General features: G+C 48.4%; 8 protein-coding genes across 8 annotated transcripts; 2 read left to right on the top strand and 6 right to left on the bottom strand.

The window, feature by feature from the left end:
* Window positions 1-1,279: 1,279 nt before the first annotated feature.
* N7484_009230 (uncharacterized protein) lies at window positions 1,280-1,798 on the bottom strand (the record flags this gene model as incomplete). Its single annotated transcript, XM_057119617.1, has 3 exons — window positions 1,280-1,382; window positions 1,450-1,528; window positions 1,618-1,798. The coding sequence occupies 3 exons, from the start codon at window positions 1,796-1,798 to the stop codon at window positions 1,280-1,282; spliced, it is 363 nt and encodes a 120-aa protein (XP_056969172.1).
* Window positions 1,799-2,954: 1,156 nt separating this feature from the next.
* On the bottom strand, window positions 2,955-4,766 carry N7484_009229 (cytochrome P450; the record flags this gene model as incomplete). The annotated part of the gene is made up of 5 exons (XM_057119616.1): window positions 2,955-3,129; window positions 3,188-3,354; window positions 3,409-3,519; window positions 3,572-4,449; window positions 4,556-4,766. The coding sequence occupies 5 exons, from the start codon at window positions 4,764-4,766 to the stop codon at window positions 2,955-2,957; spliced, it is 1,542 nt and encodes a 513-aa protein (XP_056969171.1).
* A 3,067-nt stretch (window positions 4,767-7,833) lies between these two features.
* sdh2 (succinate dehydrogenase iron-sulfur protein subunit SDH2) lies at window positions 7,834-8,827 on the bottom strand (the record flags this gene model as incomplete). The annotated part of the gene is made up of 3 exons (XM_057119615.1): window positions 7,834-8,154; window positions 8,227-8,378; window positions 8,464-8,827. 3 exons carry the CDS (start codon window positions 8,825-8,827, stop codon window positions 7,834-7,836), a joined length of 837 nt encoding a protein of 278 aa, XP_056969170.1.
* Window positions 8,828-9,428: 601 nt separating this feature from the next.
* On the bottom strand, window positions 9,429-10,459 carry N7484_009227 (uncharacterized protein; the record flags this gene model as incomplete). The annotated part of the gene is made up of 3 exons (XM_057119614.1): window positions 9,429-9,951; window positions 10,006-10,100; window positions 10,151-10,459. The coding sequence occupies 3 exons, from the start codon at window positions 10,457-10,459 to the stop codon at window positions 9,429-9,431; spliced, it is 927 nt and encodes a 308-aa protein (XP_056969169.1).
* Window positions 10,460-11,844: 1,385 nt separating this feature from the next.
* Window positions 11,845-13,217, bottom strand: N7484_009226 (uncharacterized protein; the record flags this gene model as incomplete). The annotated part of the gene is made up of 3 exons (XM_057119613.1): window positions 11,845-12,322; window positions 12,376-12,884; window positions 12,999-13,217. The coding sequence occupies 3 exons, from the start codon at window positions 13,215-13,217 to the stop codon at window positions 11,845-11,847; spliced, it is 1,206 nt and encodes a 401-aa protein (XP_056969168.1).
* A 1,161-nt stretch (window positions 13,218-14,378) lies between these two features.
* On the top strand, window positions 14,379-16,192 carry N7484_009225 (putative amidase; the record flags this gene model as incomplete). Its single annotated transcript, XM_057119612.1, has 2 exons — window positions 14,379-14,680; window positions 14,734-16,192. The coding sequence occupies 2 exons, from the start codon at window positions 14,379-14,381 to the stop codon at window positions 16,190-16,192; spliced, it is 1,761 nt and encodes a 586-aa protein (XP_056969167.1).
* Window positions 16,193-17,778: 1,586 nt separating this feature from the next.
* On the top strand, window positions 17,779-19,072 carry N7484_009224 (polysaccharide lyase family 1 protein; the record flags this gene model as incomplete). The annotated part of the gene is made up of 4 exons (XM_057119611.1): window positions 17,779-18,113; window positions 18,173-18,298; window positions 18,354-18,450; window positions 18,500-19,072. 4 exons carry the CDS (start codon window positions 17,779-17,781, stop codon window positions 19,070-19,072), a joined length of 1,131 nt encoding a protein of 376 aa, XP_056969166.1.
* Window positions 19,073-19,363: 291 nt separating this feature from the next.
* On the bottom strand, window positions 19,364-20,487 carry N7484_009223 (putative sexual development protein (LsdA); the record flags this gene model as incomplete). The annotated part of the gene is made up of 2 exons (XM_057119610.1): window positions 19,364-20,071; window positions 20,128-20,487. The coding sequence occupies 2 exons, from the start codon at window positions 20,485-20,487 to the stop codon at window positions 19,364-19,366; spliced, it is 1,068 nt and encodes a 355-aa protein (XP_056969165.1).
* Window positions 20,488-21,119: the final 632 nt, after the last annotated feature.

Below are 21,119 nucleotides of genomic sequence, written 5' to 3'. Positions count from 1 at the left end.
CGGAATACAGCCCCACCACCAACGCCAATCAAGGAAAACCTACGAACCAATTCATTTGTAACCTTGTGCTAAGATATTCCCTTTTTATGTTTTGATCTGCAGGATGAAGCTTAAGCGTTCCACATCTGTTACATTCAAATCCAATGTAACCACATCGAAATATCTGCCAATAACAGATCTTTGGCAGCCCCTACAGTAGCCTGGATGGGATTTTGTGATCTACATACACAGCTCTATACTAACTTTCGTTTTGGTCGACCCACGCGTGATTACCAATTTCTTCACCATCTACCATAGCTCGAAGTTTTGAATTGCGCTTTTGATTTACTACGCCTGTGTACTAGAGTAAAGTGTACCTTGAGCGCTGCAAGGCTGATCAAAGTTAATCCTTTGCCGAGACTAAATTTTACCCTGGTAGTTGTTATAGTTATGAGGGTTGTTGAAATTGCCAATAGCAGATGAGTGTTATTATCTTCTCAAAATCATGAACAACTTCTCCAAGGTTGGGCTGACTTTTGCAAATTTTTCATCTTCATTCCGTAGACTTTCCTGCACGACGTGAGTACGGATTTACCAATGCTCAAGCAATATGGATTGCCTACCTCTGTTATTTTATTACATGTAACAGGTTCGGGCTTTTTCCACTATCTCATGGTGGTGAACTTAACTTGGAGTCGATCTATCCAAATCCATGGATCTTAATGGGGATAGCGGGATACAGAGCCAAATTAGAAAATATATTCCTATTGAACGAACCTACCCGGGGGTTGACTCGAATCGCACATACCTAAGATATATATCTCTACCAACGTAGCCTTCCCGAGGTCACCCCAAGCATTCATCGTTCTTCATCTTATGTTATGTAGGGACACACATTCAAGGCACTCTTCATGGATTAATCTTCAAATGCATCGATGTTAGACTTCACTAACATCAACAAAGATCTTATATTGAAAGATTCTGGGACTTAGATATGTGTTTGACAATTCGTTGTGGAGTCATTGCGAGACACCGCCCGCGCTATCTATTTACCTTACCAAAACTTTGGGAAAAGGGGCTTCGCTAACTGAATTGCTACCAATTTGCCACATCTTGGCAATACAGAGAAGACTTTAGCCGGTTATGAGAGGTATAATTATCCTAAGCTAGTGACCCGACACCCCAGCAAGGCATCAATCTCAAAAAAGGGCATTATACCTCACGATCGCCAATTCCTCCTCTTCTCCATCACATGCGCAAGATTCCTCACACTAATGGTCTTAGCAAGCCCAAGCACAACTTAGTTGGCGTAGCACTTGACAGAGCTAACTTTGTCAGAGCCAATGTTGCTGTTGCCGGGGGCTTGGATATCGCCAGTACCGCCGCCATTGCAGACGGTGGAGCTATAGGAAAGTACAAGTTAGCTAGGATCTCCCATTAGAGCCTTGAAACACATTAGAGAGCACTTACCTCCAAAAGCGACAGCGGTAGCCGTTGGGAATGCTGACCGACTTGACATTCTGGTTGACGGGACTGCCGTTCAAGGAATCTGTACGTGACCAATAGATTAGCTGCAGTTTTGGTAGGCTCAAAGGGCACAAAAATTGAATTGGCTTATGGCGACAGAAGGCTACTAACAGCAATCATGCTGAGCGTAAACGGTAGCATCAACACAGTCTCCTCCCAAGTTGGTGTCGTTGCAAATTTTGATGTCGACGCCCGCTTCTCTTGCCTGGACTTCGACGGGCTCAGCGCTGGGCGCGGCGGCGACACCACCAATAGTGGTGGCGAGCATCAGGAAAGCAGTAGTAAAGCGCATGGTGACTGGTTTTTGTTTTATTGGATAGTAGACAATTGATCTTAGAGAAGTTGGAATCTGGATATCCTCATCTTCTCAGGTCCAAACGCTGCCTTATATACCTTTTGTTTCGCCCCCCTTATTGCTCTCTGGGTTTGCTTCTGAATCAGGCCTCCCATACACATCAGGATTTAGTATAGATCTCAGCATGAAGTTGCATTCATTACTATGGCTGAAAGTGACCATCATGCAGAGACGGTCCAATTTGTCCACATTAGGCAAATGCTTGGCCCCAGGGCACCAGCGACACTAACAGGATTTTCCCAAAGTTGTCATCCATTATGGAGACATCGGATATTCGGGATTCAGACCATTGCCCTGTCATTTGTTATAGCCCCACAGCTGCAACTTCAACATGGGCAGAACGCAGCTCAGCTAATCTCTTGGCGGTTTATACACCCTTTCAGGGTTAGCGCGCCCCATCCAAGGGAACCAGCTCCAAGTGACTGCTTTCAAAAGTGACTGCTTCTAAGACATACATACGCTCCTCAAAATGAGCTTTCGGGGCCGGGAACATCCAAATCATCTGCAATATCCAAGCTCCGAGCTAATCAGATTCAAGGGTCCACGCACTAGGCAGATCGCCCCCACGGTTCTTACGAGGGACCAATGACCTACCAAGGTGCATGCTGATCACGTTTCACGCTCTACTAGGCCTATTCGCGTAACTCAGATGCTCAGCGGCACCAAAGAGAAATTTGCCCCTCTGACTCAGAATGCTTCCCGGGCACCAACTCTTGATGCTGATCTTGAAAACTAGATCTTGAACTGATGAGCCAGTCATGTCATTCGAAAGGGAGAAATAGGAACAATATCTCTTCAAAATTTACTCCGGAGCAGGTCTAGAGACTTAATAGGTTCGAGAAGACCCAGTCCCACAAAAAAATGGCGTCACCCTACGCACAAAGAGGCCGCGACTCTCACTGAAGAAGATCAAAGCGCTATTGACATATCATTGAAACATCATCTGAGCTTGTATGCGCGATGTAAATCCTCAATAGCGCCACGTTGGCAGAGTATTGAGTTAGTGAATATTTGAATATTTACGGAGCAACAACCAATGAGAGATAATTCAAGAGACTGTCTAGATATCTCTGAAATACTCGCGGTTGGCCAATCACTCCTCTATAATACCCACCACTTTCGCCTTGATATCAAATTTCATGTCCATAGAATAGCCGACTCCCAGCTCTCGACGAACAACAAGGTGGTCTGCAGTGGTTTCATGTGGTGCGAACTCAAAGCGCCGGGCGATGTGAGCCAAAGTCATATAGATCTCAGCATAGGCAAGGCTGTATTGTTCATCAGCAAAGATAGTCGACCGTTTATTGTTGTGTGTTCAGGACTTACTTCATGCCTAAGCATTGCTTAGCACCTTTGGTGAAAGATACAATGAACCTGGTCAAATGTTCGCCCTTTTCAGCAGCACGGATCCATCGCTCCGGATCGAATTTCTCAGGTTCAGGGAAAAGAGTGGGATCCATGTGAACAAAGTAATTCGATTGACTAACCGGGGTCTGGAGAATGTCAGCAATCCAATGACTTCGATGAAATAAAACGCTAACACTTACACCGGCAGGAATAACCCAGTCCTTGTAGAGCATGTTTTCAATCGGCGAGATACGGCTTAGACGCGCCGTCATACCGTGGCTCAGACGCAGGCCCTCATTAACAACGCCAGTCTAGATATAATCAGCAAAAGAAAGAGAAACCACCATGTCGCACATAACTCACAAGATAAGGAAGATGCTCCAACTCAGTCCACGTAGCTTTAGAAATAGGTTTCTCCATGACAGTCTTCAACTCTTTCCTCAACTTATTTCCAATTTCTTTATCATTCATAACATGAAACATCGACACAGCAAGAGATCTAGCCGTAGTCTCCGTTCCAGCACCAAGAAGCAGAGCAGACTCATCGACCAAGCGATCAACCGTCTTCTCATTCTCAGGCACATTCGGCCCGACAAGCGTATCAAAGATAGAATCATTCGACTTCTCATCAATTTCCTTGGTTTCCTTGGACTTCTTCTGCTTAAGCGCAACAATCGCCTGCTTACGCAATTGAGCCTTGACACTACACAAATCACCCATGTGCGGCTGCAGAAAGCGTACAACAGTCTCCGGGGCATTCCGAAAGATAGTCACAAGAAAGGGAAAGAACCGGTTCACATGGAACATAAGCATGAGACCATTAACAGCGTCGACAAGATCGTTCCTTGTCGAGCTTTTCTTGTCATCTAGATAGCCATAGCTCCAACCGTAGCAGTACTGTGTAATAACATCAGCAGTGAGGGCAGCGAAATCATGCTGGAGATGGAGGATGGTTGAGTTTTTGTAGGCGGCTTCAAAGCGGTTGAGGAGTTGGTCAACCTTGACCGTGATATAGGGCGTAAGACTGGTGACAGACCGCTTGGAGAAGTAATTTTGGATGAAACTTCGACGGAGCCGGTGGTGGTCGTGGTCTATTGTTCCGACGAGCGAATATGGAGCTCCGAAGGAGACAGCGTACTTCGGGTCTCTGTTGCGTTTGCGGGAGCCGCTGGCGTGGATGTCCTCGTAGTAATGTGAGTCTTTGATGTGGAGCTCTCGGGGACTAATGCGGACAATAGGGCCTGGGAGGATTAGTTAGACTGGACAGGTTATGTGGGAGTTTAATTTGGGACCGATTGATCATGGGGTTTTATGGGAGAACCACGGAAGAGGAACAAAATTACGCACCATATTTCTCATGCATTCGCTCTATTTCCCAAAGGTACATGCCGCTCTTGACGACATCATAGTAGAATTCATAGAGGAAAGTCACCGCAGCAAGTTTGGGACCGGGGAATCTCGACAATGGATGGGCGTACAGACGATAGAGGGCTGTGTGTATGGCTAGCAGTATGAGTAGGGCTGCAGCAATGAAGGGGTAAAGCAAAAGGAACTCCATTGCGAAGATACGCGGCCGGGTAGTATTTTAAATTTTTAGAACACCAGGTAGAAAGAGAAATGTCACGCAATATCAGGGGAGGGGCAAACATATATGAGCGAGGAAAAGAAAACAATAAAGTGCAGTATAATGAACCAGGATATCTTGTCTCCACCAGCAATTAAAATTTGTAAATCCGTTATCGTGACTGGCTACTCAACAAATAATGCATCTGAGTGCAGCAAGCCACATTATATGGCCCATTTCACAAGTCGCAAGCTGCATTGACCGCGACATGGTTTCAAGGTGACTGGACAGCCCCGCTGAGCCCCGCGAGGCGTACCATGAGAGGAAAGAGTCTCGGTGGCCAGGGTGGGGGACTGGTGTGATAAAGGTCAAGGTGGACACGTCCTGCATGGCAGGACCTCATGCATTTCGCTTGAGAAATCGAACCAGTCAGCGTTGTCCTGGGTGTTGCCTAGATAGGTAAGAACGACGCTAGGGCCGGACCCCCTGCGGGCCGGAACGCGCTAAGAAAAGGACTAAGGTATTGTTCGCAACAATGAAAAAAAAAAAAGAAAAAAAAAAGAAATGGGATAGCCTGTGGACTATCTGGGAATCGAACCCAGGACCTCTCGCAGCTTCAGATGCGAAGCGAGCGCACTACCAACTGTGCTAACAGCCCAGATGATGTAATCTCAGGCATTTCTTTATAATATAACGTAATTCCCGGTCCAGTCGCCCACCCGGTCGGCCCGCCCACCCTAACCAAAACGCGTCAATTAATTCAACCTTTCTTATTCAACCAACCACCATGCCACCAATTCGCGCTCAAAATCGTCAAAAATTGACAGAACAAGAGGGCCGGATATTACTTGCTATCCAGGCTCTTAAAAAGCAGGAAAAATTGACAATTCGCGAGGCAGCACGCATATATGATATCCCACGTTCAACACTACGAGGTCGGCTTAATGGAATTGAAAACCGCGTTGAATTCCGCTCAAATTCCTTCAAATTGACTGAAATTGAGGAGAATTCACTAAAGAATTGGATAATCTCTATGGATATACGTGGAGCGGCACCCCGACCTAGTATGGTGCAAGAAATGGCTAATCTCTTACTCGCGACGCGTGGAATAACCCCGATTTAAACCGTTGGCAAAAATTGGGTCTCAACTTACGTTAAACGACACCCAGAACTCGATACACGGTTCTCAAGACGCTATAATTACGAACGAGCGAAATGCGAGGACCCTAAAATCATTATGGAATGGTTTAATCTGGTTCAAAAGACGATTCAAGAGAATGGTATCCACGAAGATGATATCTATAACTTTGACGAGACCGGTTTCGCGATGGGCTTAACCGCGACCGTAAAGGTTATAACGAGAGCGGAATATTACGGTCGGCGCTCTCTTTTAAAACCTAGAAATCGTGAATGGGTAACCTCAATCGAGTCTACGGGCGCGTCTGGGTTTAGCCTCCCTCCAACGGTTATCTTCAAAGGCAAAGTCTTCATCGTAGGTTAGGCTAATGACCTTCCGGACGATTGGCATTTTAAATTTAGCGCGAATGGATGGACTACGGACGAAATTGGACTTCGTTAGCTTAAAAAGGTCTTTCTTCCCTTAACTTTTCCAAGGATGAAGGGGAAATATCGACTTTTAGTTCTTAACGGTCATGGAAGTCATTTAACTCCAAAATTTGATGAACTTTGCCATCAAAACGACGTGATTCTAATTTATATGCCACCGCACTCTTCTCATCTTTTACAACCTCTTAATGTGGGTTGTTTTGCCGTTCTAAAGCGCGCATACGGTCGAATTATTGAAAATCTTATGCGGGATAGAGTGAACCATATCGACAAGTTAGACTTCCTTAACGCTTTTCCAACCGCCCAAAACGAGGCATTCAAGCCAGAAGCTATCAAAAATAGCTTCTTAGCAACAGGATTAGTTCCATATAATCCAGATCGAGTGATTTCAAAGCTTAATATTCGACTTTATACACCTACACCACCACCACCAGCATCTTAAGGCAGCCAAAGCAGCGCGTGGGAACCAAGAACACCATCAAATTCAAAACAACTCCAGAAACAAGCTTCTTCAATTCGAAAGCTCTTATCTAAGAGCCCACCAAATCTTGTGAAAACTGGTCTAGATCAGATATATAAAGGCTTCCAAATAGAGCTGCAAAGGAACGCTTTTCTTACTCGAGAAAATGAGCTCTTACGTGCCGGAATGGAGAAAAAGAAGAAGAAAATGGCAATATCAAAGCAGCAGATAGCTCATCCAGAAGGTCTATCAGTAGCAGAGCTCAAAGAATTAGCCCAAAAGGTTGAAATTCCGCAAATTCAACCTCAAGATGGAGAGCCAACCGGTCAAAATCAAGCTCAAGAACCACGACGTCGAGCTCCACCAAAGTGTTCTAAATGTGGAATTCGAGGGCATAAGATAACGCATTGCCCAAATTTGGCTAGATAGCTTATATATTCAATATTATGTGGATATGGTTGAATTATTCTAGATTGAATTCTAATATGTTGGTTGGGGTGGGCGGGCCGACCGGGTGGGCGACTGGACCGGGAATTACGTTATACTCATTGATTAGGTGATGACTCAAAATTAGAGTCGATGATAAAATATGGGAAAACAAATAGCCGCATGCATTGGACCCGCGTAAGTTAAATCCCCGAGAAAATCTGGGGATCGACACCTGGAGGGAATGAAAGAATAACACATTTTACTAGTAGTAATACACGGTCAATTCCAAGTGTTGAGAGTAATGAAAACCGGATTTTAGATCGTACAAAATCGATCTGTGGCAAACTACTCTATGACATGGGTGCGGCTCATCGCCATAGCATATAGCCGAATCAACTCCTAACTCGGCTATGGAAATCAAGATTCAAGGAAATTGGATTACCACTGCATTCCTGGAAGAAAATGTCCACACTTTACACCTATGAAAACATCCGTGATAGGGTCGGTAAATAAAAGTAAGATAAGAAACAAGGAATAAAAAGACAAATAAAAAAGCGGCTGGCACATAGGAAAGGAAACTTCCAACTCCGTTTTTATATCGACAATTTAAGTGGCCAGGATCTTCTTGGTCTCAGCGATGGCACGACCGGGGTTAAGACCCTTGGGGCAGGTTCGTGTGCAGTTGAGAATGGTGTGGCAACGGTAGACGCTCATGCTGTTGTCAAGGGCGGCCTTGCGCTCGGCGGTGCGCTCGTCACGCGAGTCGATCAACCAACGGTAGGACTGGAGAAGGATGGCAGGGCCAAGGTACTCCTCGCTGTTCCACCAGTAGGAGGGGCAGGAGGTAGAGCAGCAGGCGCACAGAATACATTCGTAGAGACCGTCGAGCTTCTTGCGGTCCTCGGGACTTTGGCGGTTCTCAAGACCCTGGTTATTCACCGTTAGTAACCATGCGCCTTACAAAGGGTTCGCAGGAAATTGAAAGAACGCATCACTCACATCGGCAGTGGGGGTATCGTTCTGCAGGTAGGGCTTGATAGACTTGTATTGCTTGTAGAACAGGGTAAGATCGGGAACAAGATCCTTGACGACGTAGGTGTGAGGCAACGGGTAGATGCGGGATTCTGAAGCAGTGTCGGTAGGGATACGGCCTGTCCGGTTGTCAGTAAATGTTGTATGCACTGAATAGACGCCTGTATGCGGCGAAACCAGAGCGAATGCGTGGGGACCACGTACACAAGCAAGCCAGGGTGTTGACACCGTCGATGTTCATGGCGCAAGAGCCACAGATACCCTCACGGCAAGAACGGCGGAAAGTCAGAGTAGGATCGATTTCGTTCTTAATGCGGATGAGAGCGTCGAGCATCATGGGGCCGGTCTTCTTCAGGTCGAGCTGGTAGCTCTCCATGGTGGGCTTCTCGCTTGGGGTGTCCGGGTTCCAACGGTAGACCTTGAAGGTCTTCATGGAAGGGTTCTCAGAGGGGATGGGGTCGACATTCTTAGCGGCCTCGACGGTGGCATAGGAGCGAGCAAAGGCGGCGGGCCGGAACAGCGGGCGCGACGCAGCGAAGAGTCGCGATGTAGTGCGGAGGGAGGCCATGGCGATGGTGACAAATCTCCAGATGGGTCAATGGAATAGCAACACGCGGGGATGAATCCGTGGAGAGAAGAGGGTCAAGATGGAACGAGCCGTCGTTGAGGATCACCAACAAACCAAGACGAACAAATTGAAGTCAAGGAGTCCTGTCAGTAACCTCGGGTTTGAGAATCGGTAAAGAGCTGAGTCAGCGAGCGAGGACCAATCACGGCAGGGCTAATTGTCAAGAAATCGGGCGGACACGGCTTTTGCTCTGATGTGCGTCTGCTCTGGGGAGTTGTCTACTGCCGCTCGGTTGCCGGGTGACGATGATATTGAGAATGAGTGTAGATGCAATTGATATCTAAATATCGGCCTGATACGACTGATCAAATTAGTCAATATGAAATGTCTTTTTTCGATAATAGTTCCTTAATTGCCCCGGGTGGAACGATCCGGAAATAGACACCTCAGGCCTGAAGGCATCTATATTTCCGGGTCGGTTGCCGAGTAGTTAACGGCTTGCCAGCTCGGCTCAGCCTCGGTGCTACATGCTGACCTACTCACATGCCGCCAGTGGATGCATCCAACATCTCTATTATTTGACCTAAATTTTGGTACACAACTAACCGCGATTGGCATAGTTCTGATGCCACTCATAATTTCGATTCTCCTTTAGAAACGCGCGAATGGCATCCCGGGCCGGCGTCGGCTCTCTCCCCAACAAATCCGCCATCAGCGGATCAGTCACTCCAGCATCCCCTTTCTCGATCGCATCATACCATGTCACCAACTTCCGAAAGAAAGTTTCCGGCTTCCCTCCAATATCCTCGGCAGCCTTGATTCTTACAAATTCCTCGGGAGACACTAGCTCCATCTGAACTTGGCGGCCCGTGGTCTCATTGATCACTTCGATTATATCAGCGAAAGACACCGTTTCCTGTGCCGTGAGAAGCACAATCTCTTTATCATGGCCGCCCCGAACCATCAGTCGAGCAGTCGCCTCACCCAGCTCCGCTCGCAGCGTGAATGCGATCGGGCCGTCGGACGTTAGATATACCTTCTCAGTACTAGGGTACCAGCCCATGAAGACCGGGAACGCATCAGTGTATATGCCTTCGCGGATTGACGTAAAGTTGATATCAGCGCTGGAATTCGGGTTAGCTACAAGGTTGTCGACGTCCACGGATAGTTAGACTTACTTTCTCAGCATCTCCTCGGTGATCAAATGGGCTTGTTGCACATCGGCTTTGGAGTCGGACTGGAATCCACCAAAGGCAAGAGACGTGTACCATACCTGTTGATTGTTAATGGGCTGCTGCACTTATTATGGGGCCATGAGCGTACATGTTTTACGTTCATCTCTTTCGCTGTGTCGATGAAGCGCTGATGTTGTTTCTCTCGTTTTTCGACGTCGAACGTGTTGGTGCTTACGAAAAACAGATTTTCGACGTCCTGAAATGCCGTCTTCATTGACGAAGCATCGTCGTAGTTGACTAACCGGAAGGCGATGCCTTGGTCTTCGAATCGCTTGCGGTTGGCCTCGCTCGAGGAAGCGGCGGCGTATTCTGATGCAGGAACATTGGCAACGAGGTAGGACAGTACCTGCGCGCCTAGACCTCCCGTGGCCCCGGTTATGAGATACTTCAGGGTCATAATTTGCGAAGCCCTGAAGAGTATAGGAAGCAAGTTTCTAGAATTCGAAATTGCACCAATAAATGAATAGGACCGAAAGATTGAACTTCCAATGTGACTGAAAAAATAATGAATGTTAAATCAATAGGAACTCAATTTATACTATATGAGCAAGACCTTGAGTACGAGCCAGATTGCCATGGAATTGTCAGGAATAATCCTGTGCTACGTGGTCCGTTTCGTGGTTTGTTAAGCAGGTGATTATTAATCAACTTCATTTCAAGTTTTGAGTGCCTCGAATTTAGACTATAGCTAATACCCATTCGGTGCTGAATACCGCCGAAAGCCCGTCTCTTTTCCCCTAGGAGCTAGCTTGATGGGGTTCATGCATAGGAGTGGCCTAGGATTACTAATTACCCAGGCGATGCGGGGAAGCTTCAGAGCCCGAACCGATAGGGGCAACCGTGGGTCCAAAATATGGATTTCTCTAGATTACTTTCGGTTCTTACGATATGCTTTCCTTGGTGACTTGCGTATGCCTTTTGTGCTGCGAATAGTGATGAGATCCAGTAGCTAATTAGATATTTAGATATTTAGAGAATCTAGGCTTCAAGATTATGGATACAATATTTTATTGACTATACAGTATATCTCGGGGGATTCTTGAGATTTACAACGCTTGCCCATTCGCTGGACGGGAGGACACAAGGTTCGAGTTAATTCGAATTCCCCATCCTATAATTCTCTCGTTTCACCTCTTATAGATACTATCCTTCCTTCCTTGCCGCGCTTCATAATCTCATATACATATATACTCTTCCAAGATTATACTCATGCCAGTCCTTGTAGTTTATGCTGGTACTGGATCATCATATTAAAAAGTGGGTTCAAAAGACTTTCAAAAGAATGGTAGTGTTATCTTCTTCTTCTTCTTCTTCTTCTTCTTCTTCTTCTTTGTTTTCATCATGAATCGAATCCTCTACATACTGCATCGCTGCGATATTTTCTGAAAGAAGTCCCTCGAGCTTTCTTTTCTCGTCTGTGACTTGGTCAAGGAGCTGCGTAAGCTCTCTCAAGGCCCCGGTAAGGGGGTGACTGTTCTTGGTCGGGCTGTGCTACTCTGTGCAGTGGCCAGGATGGATATAGAAAGCGAAAGCCCGTCTCCATTCCACTAGAGGTTAGATAGCTTCCAAGAGGGGATTTATGCATATCGATGTGGGGTGCTTGGGAGCTCAATCCCACACAACATCCTTAGGTCCAAAATATATTTCAATCATCCATTAATTGCCCCCTGAGGAATAATACAAAAATAAAATAGAATGAAAACAAAAAAAAAGTTACTGAACACAATGATCATTACGGAAAGAAAGAGCTTTTGTATTAGTTTATAATCTAGTAAACATATTCTATGTCTCACGAGAAGAAGGTCTCGAAGATTGCGGCGACGGCGATCTATCCTCTCCACGAGTAATATTAACCTCGTTAGTCACACGAATACCAGGAGTCTTCATAGACTTCGACAGCTCTCGAGTGACAGAAACCTCCGACGGCATCATCTCATAATCATCCTGGCCAGCTTTCGACCAGTTAAGCAACCGCTTATCATCACGGACAGTACCCAAGGCACTCGTAGGCTTGGACTGACTCCGCAGTCTGCCCCCATTAGATCGGGACCGGGACCGAGTGCGACTGCCAGTGTACTCAGTCAAGCGAGAAAACATGTTTCCAAAGACGGGCTTCAGGGCAGGCACCGAGAGCGCAATTAATGTGCCTGCGATTTCGGCGTTCTCGACACACAGCATAGGGTTGTAGGCCCAGCTACCGTCGGAGGCCCATTGGCCCTTTACGACTAGCCAGACACGGACGGCGGAGATAACGATCACGCTATGAAAGGTTAGTTGAAATCACGTTTTTCAATTTAGAGGTGGGGGACCGACAAGACACCGGGGAACATGACGAATGAGAGCTTGATCTTGTTCTTCAGAGAAACGTGGAGTTGCTTGATGAGGAGCGCGGGAATGATGAACATCATGACATCGCAGGCTAGCGAGAGACCTGAGTTGACAGAGTAGACCAGACCCCAGGTGAGACACTTGTAGTTGTCGACGCCTGGTTGCCAGGCATAAGGCCACAAACCGGTGACGGGCTTGCAGTGGAAAATCAGAAGAAAGAGCTGGGGGAGGAATGCAGCGAAGAGGAATGGTCCAGCGAAAAGAATGGCTTTGTGCAGTCTGCCTGTGCGTGCGGTAAGTCGATAGTAGAAGGCGAGACCGGACAGTCGACATAGGAAAAGGGCGGTTGTATAGAGAATGTGTGCGGTAAAGTCCAATACCTCGGTCTCACGGACGGTTGCCATCGATAGGACATATTGGATATACTCGATGTGACGACCGCTTCCCATCTGGATCAGAACGATGGAGAGAACGACGAAACTGATATAGATCATCTAGTCAAAATGTCGAATTAGTTCGGATGACTATTGCAAGGTCTCGAAGCGCGGAATTGCATTGAATGTGCGGGGGACTGATAAGAATGCCGATCTGTTCAGAAGTGTACATACCCAAGTCAAAATCGTCAACCAATCGTCAAGACCAACTTTCTTGATGAGAAAAACTCGGGCATAGAGTCGCAAAATGGTCAAGACTCCCGTAAAGCAGACCATGAACAAGATGCCCACAATGGCCGAATGATCGCGGGACTGCGCAAGGTACGAGAGGGAAATGCCATCAGGAATCCTCCCCGCCTTGTCTGCAGCGAGGATATCGGCAGGAATTGTCATTGTGGATTCAATGGAATGACAGACATTAACCACCTAGCAAGACATACTGAGGAGTATAGCAAAAGTACCCGGGGAGAAGGGTCGGACTATAATGAACGAACGACTGGAGCAAAGTAAGTGAACCCTTCTCTGCAAAGGAAAGAGGACGCGTGAGCGGGGGCTTTTGTTCAATAGATCCAGGTCTAGAGAATCGGAGCAACCAACGAGAGGATGTACCAGCAAGCCATGTTCGGACTCGCCCTGATGGAAGAAAAATAGTGGACCCGTGAATAGATTATCCTCGGCCCAATTACGTTCGTTCAAGCCATATGCAAAGGGGGGAATCCACAATCAATCATACGTTGGAAAGGAAAAAAAGTTTGGATCCCACCGATGAAAGTTTATCAGAGAGTATATCGATGTCAGAGACGTCAGAATCTGATTAGGCAGCCGAAAACATGCACAGATGTAAGAAGATCAGCATTCACACCAGTCCATGCGCCTAATCTAGACGTGCAGGAAGCGATCCCAGGACGGTCCTAGGTGGGCATTGTTCCCAGTGAGGCATTTTCCGGTGACCATCAGGGCCCATCAGATGAAACAAAGACCTATCAATCAATTTGCATGCGTAATGGGAAGGTCGCTAGAACCATTCACCTGCACGCCCAGAAGCTTGGTAGAGTTTGTTGTGGGTGTCGGTGGGTCTGGATCGTGGTAAGCGATCTGGAAACCGGGCGGAATCCGGCTCCGACCGTGGTTGTTTTGCCGTGCAGAGTCTGCGGTTCTGGAACTACACGCAATTAGGCAGGTACGAACAGCATTGCTACACTAACGGCGGCTATACTTGCCAGGATCAAAATACTTTCGGCGCACATGGTAGAAAGGGCGTAAGTGTGGTGTTGTGGTTGGTAGAAAATAGCGCTCAGGCGCACCTTAATGAACGCCTGCGATCTTTTGCCGGCGTTCCGTCCCTTCCAGCAACCATTGACCACGCATTGAGTTGGAGGAAATATTCTCCTGCGGTGGAGTCTCGTATGCATTAGTCACAATGGATCCATAGCCGGTCCTTCATGGTATCCAGTGGTTCGTATATGTTAAAAACAAGCTCCCCACGAGATCGTCGCTTTTTCTTGCCACATGGTTTTCTGTGGAGTTTGCACTTGATCGTTTAACATATACACCATGTCGCCTTTGTTGAACGTGTTGGTGAGCGGCTTGGCCTTGGCTGGCTCCGCCGTTGCGACACGCCATGAAGTCGACTCTCTCGTCGCGTCCCAGATCCTGACGGATCCCTATGCCTATGATTTCCCTCGTCTGGGTGCTAATGGCTCCTCCCTGTTCCCCATGCGCCACTGCCATGGGTTCAAGCTGGAGGAGGCCAGTGTCGATGACCTCCAGGAGCGCTTGAGCAACGGTACTTTCACCAGTGTTCAATTGTTGGAGTGCTACCTCAACCGTATCGCCCAGACCCAGCCTTACCTGAAGTAAGCCCCCCTTGATTCAAGCCTGATATGTTCTTGTGCTGATGAGTTCCCAGTGCCATCCTGCAGCACAACCCTGATGCGTTCACTATTGCTCGGAAGCTGGATGATGAGCGTGCCAAGGGTAAGGTCCGTGGCCCTCTGCACGGTATCCCTTTCATTGTCAAGGACAACATTGCCTCCAAGGATCGTATGGAGACCACTGCTGGTTGCTGGGCTCTGCTCGGTAGCGTCGTCCCCCGTGACTCCCACGTTGTCCACGGCATGCGTAAGGCCGGTGCTCTGCTCTTGGGTAAGGGTGCCCTGAGTGAATGGGCTGATATGCGCTCCAACAACTACTCTGAGGGTTTCAGTGCCCGCGGTGGCCAGTGCCGCAGTGCCTACAACTTCACCGTTAACCCCGGTGGTTCCAGCACCGGTCCCGGTGTTGCAGTTGGTGCTAACCTTGTCCCCATTGCTCTCGGTACCGAGACCGATGGCAGTGTCATCAACCCTGCCCAGCGTAATGCTATCGTTGGTATCAAGCCCACCGTCGGCCTGACCTCCCGTGATGGTGTTATCCCCGAGTCTCTGCACCAGGATACCATTGGTACCTTCGGTAAGACCGTCCGTGATGCCGTCTACGCCCTGGATGCTATTTACGGTGTCGATGCCCGCGACAACTACACTCTTGCCCAGGTTGGCAAGGTCCCCGCCAAGGGCTACACCCAGTTCCTGTCCAAGAAGGACGCTCTCAAGGGCGCTGTCTTCGGTCTGCCCTGGAAGTCCTTCTGGGCTCTTGGCGACGCTGTCCAGATCGCTCAACTCGAGGAGCTCCTCGATCTGATCAAGGCCGCTGGCGCTACCATCATCAACGGCACCGAGCTCCCCCACTACAAGACCATCGTTTCCCCCGATGGCTGGAACTGGGATTACGGTACCGAGCGTGGCTACCCCAACGAGTCTGAGTACTCCTACATCAAGGTTGATTTCTACAACAACCTGAAGACCTACCTTGCCGACCTGAATAACACCGACATCCGTTCCGTCGAGGATCTTGTCCAGAACAACATCGACAACTACGGCTCCGAGGGTGGTTACCCCAGCATTCACCCTGCCTTCGGCTCCGGCCAGGACGGTCTCATCGCCTCCATGGAGAGCAAGGGTGTCATGAACTCCACTTACTGGGAGGCTCTCGCTTTCTGCCAGCGCACCACCCGTGAGGAGGGTATTGACGCCGCCCTGAAGTGGCAGAACGGTACTCTGGATGGTCTTCTTGTGCCCCCTGATGTCGCCCAGAGCATTCAGATCGCCGCCCAGGCTGGTTATCCCGTCATCACTGTGCCGGCCGGTACTGAGGAGGTGTCGGGCATGCCTTACGGTCTTGCCATCATGAACACTGCCTTCTCCGAGCCCACCCTGATCAAGTACGCCAGTGCCATCGAGGATCTCCAGAAGACCTCCGGCACCAAGTGGCAGCGCACTCTCCCCGAGTGGCGCGGCTACCTTGAGCGCAACTTGCCCGTGATCATGTAAAATTGCATATATGCACAATAATTATAAGATGAGACTTACATCTCCTGTACGCTCTGCATCATGTATGAATAGCGATTATTAATGGATGATATTTGTTGCGGTATTAGCGGGTTTTCTTCTCCCGTAGACCAGAGGCATTGGGTGTAGGATAGAATCAACTTCCGTGTCGAAATAATCAAATGAGCTGACCACCGCTGCTTACCTAGATAGACTTTTTGTTGGGAGTCTAATCCGATATTGGCCAGCTGCCCACCCTGCAATCTAGCCTGATATTGCACCACTAGCCCAGCCAAGCGCCCCTAGTTGACGTGTGCTTTCCAATGGCTGAGAAATCAATCTAAATACCTAGGCACTTAAGCTCGGTCGCCCATGCCGATATTGATAGTGGAGCAACAAGCCTTTCTAGAACTAAGCATTATATTAAAGTCGAATGGATAATTTCCGACAACTCCATGTGCTATCTAGAGCCTCCTGTGGAGTCTCCTCTAATACAAAAATAAAAAGTGGATATCTCTATTGCAGATCAGGTATACCACCCGGCGATCATAAAATCGATCTTCGTAAAGGCTACCGTAGTCGTTCAGGGCTACGCGCTCGTACCCGTGCACGGGTTGATCTCATTGACGCGAAAATAACGAACTCATGAGCCCAGGCCCGGTGATCTGCGACCGTTTAAGTTTCGGAAGAACCCCCCAAAGGGATGATTTCAACTGCGGAGAGGCTACATTATACAGGAGTTGAGTTTGAGCCTTGGTAGGTAAAAGTGGAAACAAGTCTCCAGCCAAGAGCCAAGACGGAGGAATTTGTTTTATCAGTGAGACATGCCACCCTTTTGCTATGCCTCATATCGGGGAATCTTAATCCCTTTAGTACCTTTTTAGCACTATCCTAGTAGCCATCCAAACCTTGGAAGCTCCATCATTCATCATCCATAATCAACGGACCATCTCGGAAGACCGCATCCAAGCACCGTGAAATTAAAGGGATAAAGTTGAGTCCCGGAGAACCGCCCACACCGAGTATAGCGTCCCGAGGGATTACTCGATGGAGCTCAATTGTGGGGCCAACGACGACTTAAAGAAACAAAGTGAAACATCTTCATGCACCGAGCTGATCCTCCAGTTAAGGCCTTTTCCTTTTCAGCGCGCACTTTAATCAATTTCAGTTTGGTCTCCGAGCTCACATCTCCACTTTGTGATTGGTGCTTCACACGGCGAATTCTTCCAAGTCCCGGACGTCTTCCTGCTCTGGCTGGCTGTTTATCCTAACTCCGCACCATGTGGAAACGTGGAAACAGCCTACCCCTGTAACCCGGACATATGGATCGCGTCACTGAGTCTGATTCGTTGGAAATGGTCGTCATGACCGGTGATAGTTGGGAGATTCACGCAGGACGCGTTGATGGATCAAGCGCTAAGTGGAGTCACAGGAACTGAATCTTCCATTGCTTCCGAAGTATGTGCGATATGAGACTCCATCTCCATGTCTATATAAGTTCTTTGATGCTGCCCCTGATATGTGATTTTTTTTTCTTCACACTAAGTCATTCTTTCCCTTCTTTTGTTTATTCTTTCTCTGTTTTCAATATGAAGTATACCGCTCTTTTGGCAGCTTTTGTTGCCCACGCTGCTGCTGTCAGCGTTTCCGGCTCCGCTGAAGGTTTCGCCAAGGGCGTTACTGGTGGTGGTTCCGCTACTGCTGTCTACCCGACTACCACTGACGAGCTGGTCTCGTACCTTGGTGACTCGGAGGCTCGCGTGATTGTTCTTACCAAGACTTTCGATTTCACTGATACCGAGGGTACCACTACTTCCACTGGTTGTGCTCCTTGGGGTACCGCCTCGGGCTGTCAGGTTGCCATTAACCAGAATGACTGGTGTACCAACTATGAGCCTGATGCTCCCAGCGTTTCCGTTACCTAGTAAGTGCTGGATGCTGGATGCTGAATGCTTAATGGACTGCATGTTAATGGGTTTTTAGCGACAACGCTGGTATCCTGGGTATCACTGTTGCCTCTGACAAGACCCTCCTCGGTGAGGGCTCTGCCGGTATCATCAAGGGTCGTGGTCTCCGTATTGTTAGCGGTGCTAGCAACATTATCATCCAGTATGGGACAAGCATTCCTCCGAATATACGATCCACCTACTAACCACTTATACAGAAACATTGCCGTCACCGACATCAACGCCAAGTACGTCTGGGGTGGTGACGCCATCACCATCGACGAGGCCGACATGATCTGGATTGATCACGTCACCGTAAGTCCAACTTCCCCCACGATTGAAAACTCCCATCTAACAAGCCCAGACTGCCCGTATCGGTCGCCAGCACTACGTCCTCGGTACCTCTTCCGACAACCGTATCAGTCTGACAAACAACTACATCGACGGTGTGACCTCGTACTCCGCCACCTGCGACACCTACACCTACTGGGGTATCTACCTGGACGGAGACTCCGACCTCGTCACCCTGAAGGGCAACTACATCTACCACACCAGCGGACGTAGCCCTAAGGTCCAGGGTAACACTCTCCTGCACGCCGTCAACAACTACTGGTACGACAACACCGGCCACGCCTTCGAGATTGGCTCCGGTGGTTACGTCCTCGCTGAGGGCAACGTTTTCCAGAACATTGATACCGTTGTCGAGTCTCCCATTGATGGACAGCTTTTCACCTCTCCTGATACCACCACCAACAAGGTCTGCTCGACTTACCTTGGACGTGTTTGCCAGGTTAACGGATTCGGATCGTCGGGTACTTTCAGCCAGTCTGATGAGGGCTTCTTGTCTGACTTTGAGGGCAAGAACATTGCCACTGCTACCGCTTACACCTCTGTTGCCTCCAGCGTTCAGGCTAACGCTGGTCAGGGTAACCTGTAAAGCAGCAACTTTTGTGGTTTTTGGCACATCTCTGTGGAGGATGCAAGATGAGGTGTGGAGTGGACTATAAGATAGTCGGGCTTGGTGCTTGTATTGTAGAATCTTTCCATTCTTTAATTCCAATTTCATTATCAATTTTGAGGGGAAGAAAATGCAAACGAATAGTTTCCTTTCATTGGTAACAGGATAATTAAGCTAGTCCTCGCTCTGAGTGTTGCTCCGAGTTGAGCCATGGGTCTTCACTAATGATATAATATGCAATCCCGACCAGCCAATGACAATTCAATCCAATCAATTAACAATGATAAGACCCGGTCCCGCAAGCGTCCACTTAGCAACCGAGTTCACATTATCGAATGGGCCATCACTCTTGGTCACAGCAGCAATAGTCAATCCATTCAATTCGTGTTCGTTATACGGGAACAGCGCAGTCGCCTCAACCAGATTGCCCTCCTTTGAGGTAACATGCAAAGGTTCAACGATTGGTAGGTTCAACTGGTTGACATAAGTCACCCACAAAAGGTGTTCGGCTTCGTTGTCTTCGTCCTCAAAAACCAAGGTGATATTTTGCGACTCGGCTGTTGGCTTCGTGAGGATCTGCAAGTCCTCAAATGTACGCAGTGGGATCTCATCGAGATTGGGACAGCTACCGGGCACGGTAAAGCCCCGCACAGCCGTGAACGCGAAGTTGAGATCCGAGGTCGTGAGGAAAGGAAGTGCACTGGGAATACGGGCCTGCATGACGCGGAACCAGCCTTGCTGTTCACCCTCATTGCCAATGACTGAAGCGATTTCACGAGCAAGATCTGCATCTTGACCTAAGGCAAAACGTTCGACGGCATCTTGCAGTGTACCGAGGACCACATCTGTGAAGGTGGATGCGAGCGCAATGGCAGAGTCAAAGTCTTCAACAGGGACCACGTATTGGCACGGCTCGATAGGCTTCTGACCAAAATGGACGAGGGCATTGTTCGCACTGAGCGCATGAAGCTCCTCTTGCTGTGAATTTGATAATCAGTACCAGCGATATACTGATCTTATGGGGGCATGCTTACCGCCAGAATGGCTTTCAACGCCCCGATTACAAAATCACGGTCTGCCTGGTCAGTGAAGCGGTAGCCATCAACATTTTCAGTGACGTTTGTGAGGAGTTCGTGGAAGAAAGCTACTTCGAAGAGTTCGTTGAAAGCGATCAATTTGAGGTTGGTGATGCCTTTGTTACTGATGACAGCTGGGGGTGGAGCATTTGGGAGTGTTCCCCGAGCGGCTTGTTCAATCAGCGACAGCTCGCTTGGACTTGGTTTTGGCAGGCCATCGGGGAGTTCGCGTTGGATTGCCCGTGGGCCCTTTGCCGGAGCTGCAAAGACCGACGAAGCTACTTCAAGTAGCGCCACGGCGGGGAGTAAAAGATGCATGATGATAGTGCAGAGAACGGGGGCGATGAACAGTAAGACTCAATGAGGGATACTCTGTATGGGATGTTCCGACTGTGAATAATGGGTAGCTCGAAGAGTCAGTGTGCAAAGCGAACTCCAGAAGTGGACGGATTCTTCAGACCAGACCAGGAAGGGGCGTCGCGGGAAAGAGCATCTTGAGCCCGTGAGGCATGGTCAGAGTCAATAAATAGTAATTCATGATGTTTTACAACGGGTCTTGTGCAATGATGAGATAAGTTTAGTTTCAGATCTGTGTAGCCAAACAAACCTCTCTTGTCTTGGTTACTTGCCGAAAACATGGGGTGAGGTGGTGCAGTACCACTTCAAGATCGGAACTTCGGGAAGTTTGGATATACATGATAGGAGCGAGTTATTAATATACTGCATGTTCCCGACTTCACGAACACAATCCCTCTCATACTTTCTAAATAAGATCGGGTCTAGATCATCCAGTCACCGACAGGACTAGATCCACGTCTCGGAATCCGGGGATGATGTGACGACAGATCCAGATGATGCATATCGTCGAATATTTAGCTGTCTCATTGGACAGGCTGTAGAAGTGAACTCTCAAAGTTCAATGTCGCGGTACCTGTCTGATCCACTTTGAC

The sequence above is a fragment of the Penicillium longicatenatum genome (assembly GCF_028827895.1).
Source record: "Penicillium longicatenatum strain IBT 33135 chromosome Unknown contig_6_segment0_segment0, whole genome shotgun sequence".
In the NCBI taxonomy this organism is placed as follows: domain Eukaryota; kingdom Fungi; phylum Ascomycota; class Eurotiomycetes; order Eurotiales; family Aspergillaceae; genus Penicillium; species Penicillium longicatenatum.
This window is presented reverse-complemented; position numbering and strand designations above follow the sequence as displayed.